Source organism: Harmonia axyridis, chromosome 2 (assembly GCF_914767665.1).
Source record: "Harmonia axyridis chromosome 2, icHarAxyr1.1, whole genome shotgun sequence".
NCBI classification, from domain to species: Eukaryota; Metazoa; Arthropoda; class Insecta; order Coleoptera; family Coccinellidae; genus Harmonia; species Harmonia axyridis.
The window spans coordinates 37,432,414-37,445,329 of NC_059502.1; the positions used below are offsets into that span (position 1 = coordinate 37,432,414).

The following is a 12,916-nucleotide window of genomic DNA, read 5'->3' on the forward strand; positions in this document are numbered from 1 at the left end:
AAAAAGAGCCAAGTTAGTCAGATGACATTCAAAAATTTTCATGTGTTATTTGAATATCTAAAATATACACTTTTACGACTGAACAGTGCAAAAATATAAGTGACCTATACGTTTTTGAAAAATTTGAGTGCGGTGCTGTTGAATTTATAATGAAGAAAACAAATTTTTGTGAAATCTTTCATACAAATCATTTCAACTATATATACCCTGTTTTATTATCATAACATTATTTGTCATTCAACTGAAACCTTGGAAATTAAGAGAGTCTCAAACTTATAACCTGATTTCTCAAAAAGGTTCTACCTGGATATGATATATTACAATTGCTTATTAGGTAACATAAGCCATGGGTATGTGAAAGGCAAGTCTATTCATTCTGTCTCTTTTAAGGTTGTTCATTTATAGCTATACTATATACATATATAAAATCAGTTCAGATTTTTCACTTGAAATACTAGTCGAAATGTTACGACAGAAATAAAATTTGAAGGATCATTCAGTATATGACAAATTTTAACATTTTAAAATTTTAAAATAACATTCAACATTTTAAAATACTTCAAAAAGTAACTATTCATTAAAACTTTCCATGGCATGAATGAATGATCAAACTTTTATAAAAATGTATATACCTATTTGTTCACTAAAGTTTCCAATCTTAATCGTTATAGGAATAGGTGCTCTATGAAACCACTCTTGGTACGTTCTTCCACCAATATCGGTCTCACTATAGGTATTTGAAAGCATTCGATGAACCTCAGCCGCAGATTTCTTCATATTTCAGTAGAAAATTAAAACCTCCCGCAAATGACGAGAATTTGGCTCGTAAGCTAACATGGTTAATCGTGAATAACTTTATGATGCAGACAAAAATCGACTAACATGTCGATGGCGTTATGTTCACAAATACCTAAACTTATTGTATGACATCTACGATATATTTATTTCTACTACCACTTACCGTTACAGCCATCTATTGCAAAACGGCGGAAGCAAAGTTGTACGCCTTATATAAATATTCATATAAATGTCTAAATATAAATATTTTTGAGAGGTTAGGCTTGATATCGGTGTAATCTGGGATTTAATCCCATAGAAAACTCGAAGCCCATAACGGCGAACCCCTTCAAAATTTGATGCTAGGATCGCCCTTGATTTGTCGTCATGGAATGTTATTTGCATCAAATATTTTCATGTGAGCAAGGGCGAAACGGTATGTTCTAGGAAAAAAATCATATAGAATTCCACCATAGAATCAGCATAGTATACCGAGTAAATCGTCTAAAATCAGCTAACGATACAAGGTTTCCGAAAAAAATCTTTTATTTTCCAGAGGGATACCCAGTGACACGGTCCAAGGGGCGGAGCCCCTTCGGCGAGCAGAGCGAGTATAATTTTATTAACACGGAAAACCGATTGTTGATAGACCTGAAGAAGATATCAAATATATCGAAACGTCGGCATTTCAATAAAGCAGTTTTCCTAAAAAGGACCAATATATACCTATCATCTGTATAGCTTCATATAAGGGTCGTCATACTTCACAATGATTTATTTAAACTTTTGTCAACCCCGTTCAATTCATCTTGTTTCAAGATGAGAAGTATTCATCCATAAAAAAATAACATACGTTATCTCGCAATGCGTAAGTGTATAGTTTTCGTATAGTTTTATATTCTGAAATTTTATTTATGATTTCTCATAATTGTTGAAATACACCTACAATATTTTTTAACAATGATGGTGGTCTGATAGGTATATGTATATCGAGAATCGTATAGTTCTTGTTTCTTGCTGTTCCAACAACTTTCCTTCACTATAATCTAAACTTTCAAGAAACGTCTAAATGTGATGAATATACCCATGTCTTGAATGTTGCTTGAAGAAACAATTGGATCATGAATATTCCAATAGTTATGAATTGTTTGTTTGAATTAAATGTTCTGAATTCGAATAGAATAAAATTTTATATGCATTATGTTTCAATTCCTTAAATAATCTATGGTTATCTACATAAAGTTCAGAGTATTCGTCTCGATATTTATTGAACTAAAATATACACTTTCGCAGATAGCGGAAAATAATATGGAATTCAACTCCCCTTTTGTTAGATATGTTCTAAATGAATAAATGAGTTATTAATATTTAAGGGATTCAGTCCTTTCTTAATGAAAATTCATATTGTGTGGAAATTGAAAAGCGTTTTTATTTATTTTCACAAAATCAAAAAGTTATTAATATTTAAATAATCACCTCAACTGAAATTAAACCATTAAGTTTACATAATTCATTGTCATAAAATCTTAAGAATGGTGACGAATATTTCAATCTTTAGCGAGTTGCAATTATCCAGAAAAAAAAAAACGTTTTATAATATAATCGTTTCATTACTTCAGTTTCTCACTAACTAATATATACGATTTTGGATTTACCGATTCATTCATTAAAATTTCGGAAAAATATGTGCCTTTGTACTGAAACCCCCCATTTAGAAATAATCAATGCATTACGAACGACATCTATCCGTTATTCTATAATGTCAATGCTAACACTTTTCAATATTTTTAGGATTAGCAATAGGACTTCAGTGCCAAGTACTCAACATAGCCTACTTGTCAATTGGCATGACGATCCACTCTATCACAACTCTCACTTGTTTAGGATTCAACTTTATAATAGCGAGGACACCCAGAAGGATCATTCTCGGGCATTATGCAGTACTGGCTCTCACGACTCCTCTTGGTGTTATTGTAGGAATGCTCGTGAATCTGGCGGACTTAAACTTCCAAGAAAGGGAAAAAATCAATGCATTTATGGAAGCTTTATCAGCTGGAAATATTCTATACATAACTTTCTTCGAGGTCCTTTCAAAAGAGAAGAAAAAGCAATGCAACAAATTCTTCAGAAACCTATCCATGCTGATCGGCTTTTCTTTGATGTGTTACCTGGAGTATTACCAGTTCAGAGATGCACACAAGTTCAAAAAGGATAAAGTTATCAATCACACCAATGGGATTTCATGATCTGGGACACTCTCTCCTCCAATTTATAAGTCTGGTGTTTATTTCTCAGTCCTCGTGAATATGATGACGATTATGAGCTCACTCGTTGTTTATTGAATTTTGTTGTGCACTTTATTGTAGAATTGGTTCGCTTCACAATAAACTTTCATATTTATACTTCGAAACCCTGATTCTAATTCAAGTAGAAATTTTAAGTAGCATTAGGTACAATAGAGCATTTTCATGTTTAATATATATTGGCATATACCATTAGTCCTTACCTCAAATCGAGAATATTATATTTGGTAGGTATATAAGCTGATCAGAATCAACGTTACAATAACTGGTGGAAATATTCCGAATGTATTTCTGCTATACTTGTTTCATTTCAGATCCACAATTTTATTCAGAGTAAAAAATATAAAACTCACCTATTCGAATAACAGGTGGTAGTGTTGTCGATACAAATTCCAACCAGAGGATTATCCAAATGAACAACACAAAAGGAATAATTGTTCCCATGTTATTATCCCAGTAAACTAATAAGAAATCTCGGATTCGTTGTACACATTTATTTCACGGAAAACTGTCAAATCACTCACATCACAACGTTCTTTCCTCCGACGCACTTCAATTTGTCATAGAGTCACCTGAAATAAAAATTTATGATTAAAAAATGGGGGTTTCTTGTGATGTTCTGAGTTGTTTTCATCAGTGGTGGCTCGCCAGAATAGTCAAGGTAGGCAGCGCCTACCATGGAAAATCTTATTCTACCTACAGTCGCCGCCAAATATGTTGGCAAGAACTTGGTTGCGCACAAAACTGAAGGAGGAGCTAATAAACCGAAGCGTTCCATTCAGTAGCGTACATATGAAGCATAACGAATTTCAAAGTGCATCATTCATCGATTATCGATATATATATATATATATATATATATATATATATATATATATATATATATATATATATATATATATATATATATATATATATTATATATTTTACCACTGTAAGAGATACCTAAGTGAACATCAAGAATTGCTTGTGTTACGGGCTGATAAAGGCAATGTTACGGTTTTGATGGATAAGGATCAGTACATAGAGCTCTCCAACGAAATTTTACTTAATGTACAATATTACCAACTTCTTACCAACAGAGATCCAACCGTTACAATACAAGGTAAATGTAATGCATTGATTAAACGATGGGTCAGTGAGGGCCACATAACACAAATACAAGGTAAATCACTGTACATTTACAATTCAGTTCCAGCTAGATTCTACGGTTTACCAAAAATCCACAAACCCATTCTTGCCTTGAGACCAATAATATCATCTGTTAACACCCCCACATCCAAACTGTCAGTTTTTGTTTCAGACATCCTGTCTAAATGTCTTTCTTCTACCAGAAGTAGATATTTTATTGAAGATTCCTTTGCTTTTGCCCAGTATGTGAATGATTTCCAGTTACCTGTTGATTATGTCCTGATCAGCCTGGACGTTGTATCTCTTTTCACCAACATTCCTGTCGAGTTGGCAGTTTCAGCTGTTGAGAATAAGTGGGATACTATCAGAAACCACACAAGTCTACCAAAAGAAGAATTCATCCATGCCATCAAGTTCCTGTTTTCTTCAAACTATTTTCTTTTTAATGGTAGGTTCTTCAAGCAGGTGCTCGGTTCCCCTATGGGTTCCAACTTCAGTCCATCCATTGCTGAATTAGTAATGGATTTCCTTCTGGACCGCATTCTTGTTAGTATTCCTTTTCACATTCCTTTCATCAAGAAATATGTTGATGATCTAATATGTGCTGTACCTAAAGACCAGGTTGCTTTCGTTCTAGACAAGTTTAACAGTGAACATGAAAGTATACAGTTTACTTTGGAGGAAGAAACAGCGAATGGAGTCCCATTCCTGGATACAAGGGTGATTCGAACACTGGAAAATAGGCTGATTCTGGATTGGTACCGAAAACCAACAAGTTCAGGGAGATACATACACTATTTTTCTAATCATTCACATGGACAAAAGGTAAACATGATTTTAGGATTGAAGAATCGTATAGAAAAGGTTGCCCATCCAAGTCTAAGGCGGCAGAATCTGAGGTTGTTGATGCAGTTGATGCTAGAGAATGGATACCCAAAAAGGTTATTGTCCAGATTGATTTATAATACCACTCCTTCGACAAGGCCAACGAATGGAGAGAGGAGCGCATCCACCACTGTGGACACTGAGAACACGGGTAGAATTCTTTACTTGTCTATTCCCCTAATTAATGGTATGACAAACGCATTAATTAACCTCTTAAAGACCACAGAAACTATGCTGATTCAGAAATCTTATTTTAAAATTGACAGATTATATAGTCGAGTGAAAGATAGGATGACTGTTGATAACATGAGTGGTGTGGTATATTGTATTCCTTGTTCAATATGCAGTGAGGTGTACATTGGTCAGACGTCTCAGCTTCTGAAGAGAAGGATTGCTCAACACAAAAGCGACATCAAGAATTCAAGTAAGATTTGTGCCCTAGCAGACCATACCCGGGACAAAGATCATCCAATGAATTATGATTCCACCAAAATCCTAGAAATTGAAGTTAGTGGAAGAAAAAGATGTTTCTTAGAGATGTATCATATTAAACGTCAAACCTGTTCGATGAACTACAGAAGGGATGTAAATAATATCAGCTCCATCTATTCTTATTTGATTCATTATGACCGGTTCTGTGGGAGAGAATTGGAAGGATCACATACAGAAAGAATTTCAACAAGTTCAGCAGTCGTAGGGATAACGTAAAAATGAATTCTGTGTTCTAGGCCATTTCTGTGAGAGGGGATTGGTTTCGGTTCATGGAATCTTTCAAAAAAATCGCATTTGTTCTGAGTTCAGTGAGAGTGAATTACTGCGACCAATGTGATTTAATGCTACTCTATGTTTCATCTGTCATGTGCGTGTATTCTGTGGCAAGTCTGGTTGACAACATTTTTGACAACCTCTCATTTTGATGATTATTCTGTTTACCTTATTTACTTATTATAATTGATTTCTACTCCTTTACTAACGAAGTATCAGATCTTTTTTCGCTGAAGTTGTTGATGTTCTTGTTAGTTGCTTTCTTGAGAGCTATTGATTTGTGTTCAAATAAGATCTTTACAACTCTGTATTTCGGTATGTACTATTTTTACATGTTTTGTGATTGCCTTATTTTGACTGTTTTTTATTGCTATTGTAGAGTCCTGAAGAAGGTCCCCATCGGGATCGAAACGTCGACTAAATGAAATAAAGAAGAGTGACATTATAACACTTATCAATTTTCCCACACCCCTTATCTAACTTATAACTATTGTTGTATATTGGGAATTAAAATTGTTGATATATATATATATATATATATATATATATATATATATATATATATATATATATATATATATATATATATATATATATATATATATATATATATATATATATATATATATATATATATATGGTTGTACTGGTCACAACCCGAGCTGTCCGGAAGTTCCTCACCAGCTCCTGAGGACACCTTGTCTGCAGAGTAGACCAGTGATCCCAGCGAACCGACCAGTCTATCGGTGGATTAAAAAAAAAAATAAATGAAAAAAAAATATATATATATATATATATATATATATATATATATAATTATGTTTTTGAGATGGAAAACCTTGTTTTTAAAAAAACTTTATTTACAAGAAAAAGACGAAAGGTACAATCAAAACTATCTGTCATGAACTGATCTATTATTGACTGATCTATTATTGACTGGTTATTGACTGGTTATTGACTGGTTAAAAAACAATGCATCTGAGAATTTATAACACTACTTATCTCTAATGCAAAATGTGGCGTGATCCTAAGCGTCACACAAAGAATAGCTAAAATAGCAAAATTACATTGTAAGAACAAAGGATGTATTATAGTTACAATAGGCATTCATTCCACCCACATTATCCCGTGTTTGAGATTGATGAGTTAACAATATTCTATCATGAAATATAAAGTAATAAATGAAGATTCGAAAATAGGTCGTATGATCAGAATGGGGTCGTATTATGTAATTCCTCCCCTTCTTGGAAAAAGGTATCACCTTGCTGAGGTGTAGCTTTTAAAGATACATTTTTTCTGAAATATCTACAAGCAAAAGCAATAACAATAATAATTATAAGTATTGTCGAAATAAATGCAAATGTTATTCCAATAGGTTGAAGATTCCACTGCTCTAATTCTTCTAAAACGATGTCTGGAATATCTTCATTCTTGATAAGTTCTTCTTGAGAATCATTCTTGATAAAATGGGTCTGCTTGGGTAGAATAATATATTTTTCTTCATTTACGATGGTTAGAGGAAAAATTTCTTTTTGTGAATTACTTATAGTACATTTAGAATGCAACAGGGCCATTGGCGGAATAAAATAATGTTTGATTTGGTGAGGGCATTTCTCTATGACTTTTCTATTGTCTAGAGATAAAATATTTCCATCTTCTAATAATTTCAAATCTGAATAGGGAACTGATGTTGTTCTGGTACAATTTTCTTTATGGGTTTTCAAAACGTTGATGAGGCATCTTGGAGGTTTCTTCATGGATTCTTGATTACATAGGAAGTCCTTTTCAACTGGATGACATTCACTTGTCGACCATTGTAATATTTCTTCTTGAGATAGCAAATAGGAATCGGTGTAAGGAAGGGTTTCATTATTTTGTGATAGGAAGTAAAACTTATACAACTCGTATTCCTTTTCATAAATAGTTGGAATCGATATTAAGAACAATAACATCTTGTTTTTGAAAATAACTTTCGTATAACAAAGTTGATAATAATCCTTCAAATGATGAACAGGGATTATCGTAACATTTTTGATTAATTCAGAAAATTGATTGTAAGGCAGAATAGATTCGTGTAAAAGATGTAATCTAGCAAAACTGACTGCCGTTTGAATTTCATCAATAGTATTTTTAATATCTTTAATTTGAAATGTCAGAAGATGCATTTGTTCGACTTCTTGGAGTGCAGGTACAATTTGTAATAATTTCAAATTTTCAGTTATTTTTTGAAATTTATCGTAATATTTGTTCTTTAAGTCATTAACTACAGTAGCAATATTCTTTTGATTCCTCATGAGTATTTTCTCATTTTTCTTTATACCATCAAAATAATTCTTAAATAATTCCTCATCATCTGAATCTAAAGTTCCGAATAAAATCTTTGATATTTTTCCACCGAGATTAATAAGTCCTCTTTTTGTTTTTATATTTTCATTTAATAATTCTTCAAGGGCCTTGATATTCAATTCATTGGAATGTCGTAAATATTTAAAATTCGCTGTTTGTGCAAAACCTAGTGGTTCTTTTCTAATATTCTCAATTTCTTTCTGATATTCGCTAATTACTTTTTCAATCTTACTTAAATCAATATGATATATTAATTGCAAATTTCTATTTGTAATAAATGCTCTTCCAAGTTGTATAGGTAAAATATTGTTTTCAATAGGAATAATTTCTAAGGTAAATGATTCTATGATAATCTCAAGTAGTGTGAGTGTCACGATGAAATAATTCATTTTCAATCTGAAATAAAAATTAAAATTTACTTTTTCCGTTGTTTCAGAATTTTTTTATGATAAATATGCTTATTTTTATCGTCTTGAATACGATGTGAATCAATTTCTTTCGCATTTATCTTTTTGTATGCAGGATCAAGTTTTCTTGTGATTGGGGCTTTGATATAGGTCGGGTTTTTATTAAGAGGGTGATCTTCTTTCGCACGTCTCTTATAATTCGTTTTCTCTAATCGATTTAATTGTTTATCTCGTTGTTTTTCTATTTGTTTCGTGATGTCATTCAAATTTTCAATATAATTTTCTACGTAATTTTGAACTTGTTCGTTATGCGTACGTTCAATAGGTAATGAGTAATTTAAATCTGCCTTAATAATTTGCATGGGGGTCATTTCTAAACTTGAGTGATTTGAATTATTATAGCTTAATAAAGCTTGAGCTAATTTATTTTGAAAAGTACTGTTTTTACCTTCAATAGTTCGTAATTGTTCTATAAGTGTTGAATGAAATCGTTCCACTAAAGCATTCGAATTTGGGTTGTAATTTGTAATGTAATGAATTTCGATTTTATGCACTTTACAAAGATCTTGTACAACATTATTTTTAAATTCAATACCGTTGTCACATGTTATTCTATTAGGTATACCATAATGGCTGAAATAAATTATTAATTTATCTACAATTTCTAATCCGCTCTTTTGAAGTAATGGATAACATTGTCCAAATCTAGAAAATGAATCTATTATACTTAAACAGTATGTTTGACCAAATCGTATTGTATCGCAATAAAGATGAGAAAAGGGTTTAGAACCAACAGGATTAGGTTTATATTGTAATTGAATTGGAGTTCTTTCATATTTGCTTTTCTGGCAATATTCACAGGAATTTATATAATTTTGAACATCTTTATTCATATTCGGCCAATAAAATTTCCGTTTCAAACTAATAAGATTTTCTCTTAATCCTCGATGTATCGTTTTGGTTTCATGATACTGAGTGATTCTAAGCTGTCTTTCATCTATATCTTCCACATCTTCTAACAGAATTCTTGAAATTTTTAAATCAAAACTCTTGTAATCAAATTTCTCTTGCAAGATTCGTATAAGCGGTTTTTCTAATTCTGGTGATTTAAAAAATAATGTATAGGAACTTTTTGGTCTAATATATTCTTTAATAAATTTATATAAATCGCTTTCAATTGAATTTATGGAAACAATTAATCTGAGTTTTTCTCCGAATAGTTTAATTTTTATAACATTATAATTAGATGCAGTTTTGAATATTATTTGTAAATTAGATGAGTTAATACTTCTTTCTGTATAAGGTATTTCGAAAATTGGATTTTCAATATTGCTATGTATAGTTATATTGTCATGAATAATAACATTTTGAGTTTCGAAGTCAATTATATCATCTTCAATTTCATTAGTAAATTCATCATTATCATTATTTTCGTATTCACTCGCATTTAATAATTCTAAGCATTCATCAAGTTCTTCGTCAGTAACTTGATTAATCACTGAAACTAAATCATCTTCAATACCATTTAAATCTTCAATACCATTAAAATCATTCATTTGGGAATTCAATGTTTCAATTTGATTTATTTCATCATTAGATTCTAAAATAAGTCTACTCAATGGGTAAGCACATTCTTTATTAGTTGAGAAAAATTGGGAATTGCATACTTGCTTTCTTCTGAATATAGGATCAAGGTTGCGAATAATCGGTGCTTTGATAACAGTTGGATTTGTATTACAATAGGAGTAATTGAACGGTTCGTGACCTACGTAACTTGATTGAAATTGTATGGGAGGTCGTTTAAATTTGCTTTTTCGACAAATATCATGGGAAAACTTATGGGAATTCATATCATTCGAAAATTCTTCATTTATTTTCGTCCTTAAGTATTTTCGTTTTGGATCACTAGAAATATCCGTATAATTATGATGATTTACATCTTCTATCGATTTATGAATCAAAAAATTATCATCTTTTTGTTCAATAGTGTTTAATAATTCAGAGGGTTTATCTGATTTTTCTTCCGTGACTTTATTATTTTCAATTTCATTGGTTTCGCTTTTATTGGTATCATTAGTTATACCGCATTTGGAAAATACGTATTCAGTGTTATTCATTTCTATAGATTTCGACAATTGACTATTTATTTCCGGTTTTGGATTATTACTGTCAATAGTTTTTTCATTTAATTTTCTAAAATCACTTGCAATACGCAGTTTCTGTTTTTGTGATAAATCTTTCTTTTTAGTTTCTAGATGATTAAGGTCTACTGGTAATTTAATAGGATTTTGATTTGTATTATCTAGGGTATGCTTCATGTCAATTCGTTTTCTAAAGTAGGGTCCCGAAAATTTTGTTTGGAAGTCGAAGGTTTTGAATAAAAATCTCTATCATGATTATTATAATTAAATCTATCAAAGGATTCATTATTAGGATTTGATCCTATTTGAGTTAATTCTTCAAAAGTAAAATGTGGTTCATTAGAAACGCGTTCATTAAAAAATTTCTTTTGGGGATTCGTTGGGAATTGCGTCGAATAATTTGGACGTTTTTGGGGGTAAACTCTTGTTTGTACTGACATTTTTTCTGGTGGTGTATTAATTCTTTGGTTGGGATTTGGTTTGAAAACATTAGTATTAGTATTAGTATGTCCAAAAACTTGTTTGTTTGAGGGATAGTATCTATTCACAGGTCTTTGATTAAACTGAATAGGTTGTGAGGGGAAATTTGAATTTGAATTCGAATTATAATTATTATTCGATCTAAAATGATAATTATTAGGAATATAATTTGATCTATAATTATTTGTTCTCGTATTGGGATTATTTCTGAAATTATTTTTTTCAGGGCGTGTTTGAAATTTTTGTCTTCTGCTTTTATCGAGTAAATCATATTGAGCTAAATTCGATATATAATCTTTAACTGCATTTACTGTTCCGTCAAAATTCAAAGCATTATTTGTTATTAAATAAGTCCTCAATTCTATTGGGGCATTTGATATAAGAACTGTTTTACAAATCTTTAAAATATTAGTTTTATATAATTGTTTTTCTGGATCTGGCATGGGATCCGCGTCAATTCTATAATTTATTCTTATCTTTAAGGAAATTATCTTATCAATAAAATCTATTATATCTTCATTATGTGATTTATTCAAAAATTGTAATTTGTGTATCAATACATCTAAATTGATTTGATCGCCAAATTTAATCTGTAAGAATCTCTTTAGAGAATTCCAATCATCAGGAATATCGGAAGTTGCTACCTCAGCTAACGCTCTTCCTACTAATTTACTTTTAACAACTGATAAACAATAACTTTTTACTATATTTTGTTCATTTGTGAACATCCTTAAATATTCTTCTGTACTTTTTATAAAAGAATGTAATTCATTCTCCACTCCTGAAAATCTTGGCAAAAGCATCCCGAACTTTTCCGGTAATGTTAAGTTTATATTTTCTAATGCCATTTTTACCGTTTGCGCTTTACGGCCTTTAAAATGTTTTATTGAAGTAATCTTGAATTAAAATTGGTAATCGGTTTTTTAAATGAGTAACCTAGAAAAAACTCTTATGTCGGTTTTTTAAAGAAACCTAGGAAAAACTGTTCTACAAGTTTTACACTCAAAACTTTGGGAAAAGGTTGACTATTTTTGGGCCAGAATAGGTAAACTGGGAGTCAATTAGAAAGGATTGCTAACCTTTTTTGTTTCGTATTCCTTGTAGTGAAGTCGTCTTGGGCGCTACTCCAAAGATCAGGGCTTCTTGGCTTCCTTCTCAGGGTTGCTTCTCACCTTAACAGTTGAAACTGATAGTCGAAAGAAAGTTTTTGTTTTGTCACTTCTACGACCGGCACAATATTTCAGATAATACGTCGCGTTTTTCTCGTCGCGCTATTATTTCCGAAATATTTAAAGAGATCCCATCCTCGTCGCCAATTATGTTTTTGAGATGGAAAACCTTGTTTTTAAAAAAACTTTATTTACAAGAAAAAGACGAAAGGTACAATCAAAACTATCTGTCATGAACTGATCTATTATTGACTGATCTATTATTGACTGATCTATTATTGACTGATCTATTATTGACTGATCTATTATTGACTGATCTATTATTGACTGGTTATTGACTGGTTAAAAAACAATGCATCTGAGAATTTATAACATTACTTATCTCTAATGCAAAATGTGGCGTGATCCTAAGCGTCACACAAAGAATAGCTAAAATAGCAAAATTACATTGTAAGAACAAAGGATGTATTATAGTTACAATAGGCATTCATTCCACCCACATTATCCCGTGT

General features: G+C 31.3%; 2 protein-coding genes across 5 annotated transcripts in view; one reads left to right on the forward strand and one right to left on the reverse strand.

The window, feature by feature from the left end:
* The window catches only part of LOC123672348 (zinc transporter ZIP3-like), a 75,159-nt gene extending 71,974 nt beyond the window's left edge, over positions 1–3,185 (forward strand). For both annotated transcript variants that reach the window (XM_045606429.1, XM_045606428.1), the window contains exon 4: positions 2,569–3,185. In XM_045606429.1, coding sequence (XP_045462385.1) covers positions 2,569–3,023 — 455 coding nt within the window. In that variant the 3' untranslated portion in view covers positions 3,024–3,185. The remainder of the gene's footprint in view (positions 1–2,568) is intronic.
* The window catches only part of LOC123672345 (glutamate receptor ionotropic, kainate 2), a 730,109-nt gene that overhangs the window by 620,381 nt on the left and 96,812 nt on the right, over positions 1–12,916 (reverse strand). For all 3 annotated transcript variants that reach the window (XM_045606425.1, XM_045606423.1, XM_045606424.1), the window contains exon 2: positions 3,434–3,652. In XM_045606425.1, coding sequence (XP_045462381.1) covers positions 3,434–3,524 — 91 coding nt within the window. In that variant the 5' untranslated portion in view covers positions 3,525–3,652. The remainder of the gene's footprint in view (positions 1–3,433; positions 3,653–12,916) is intronic.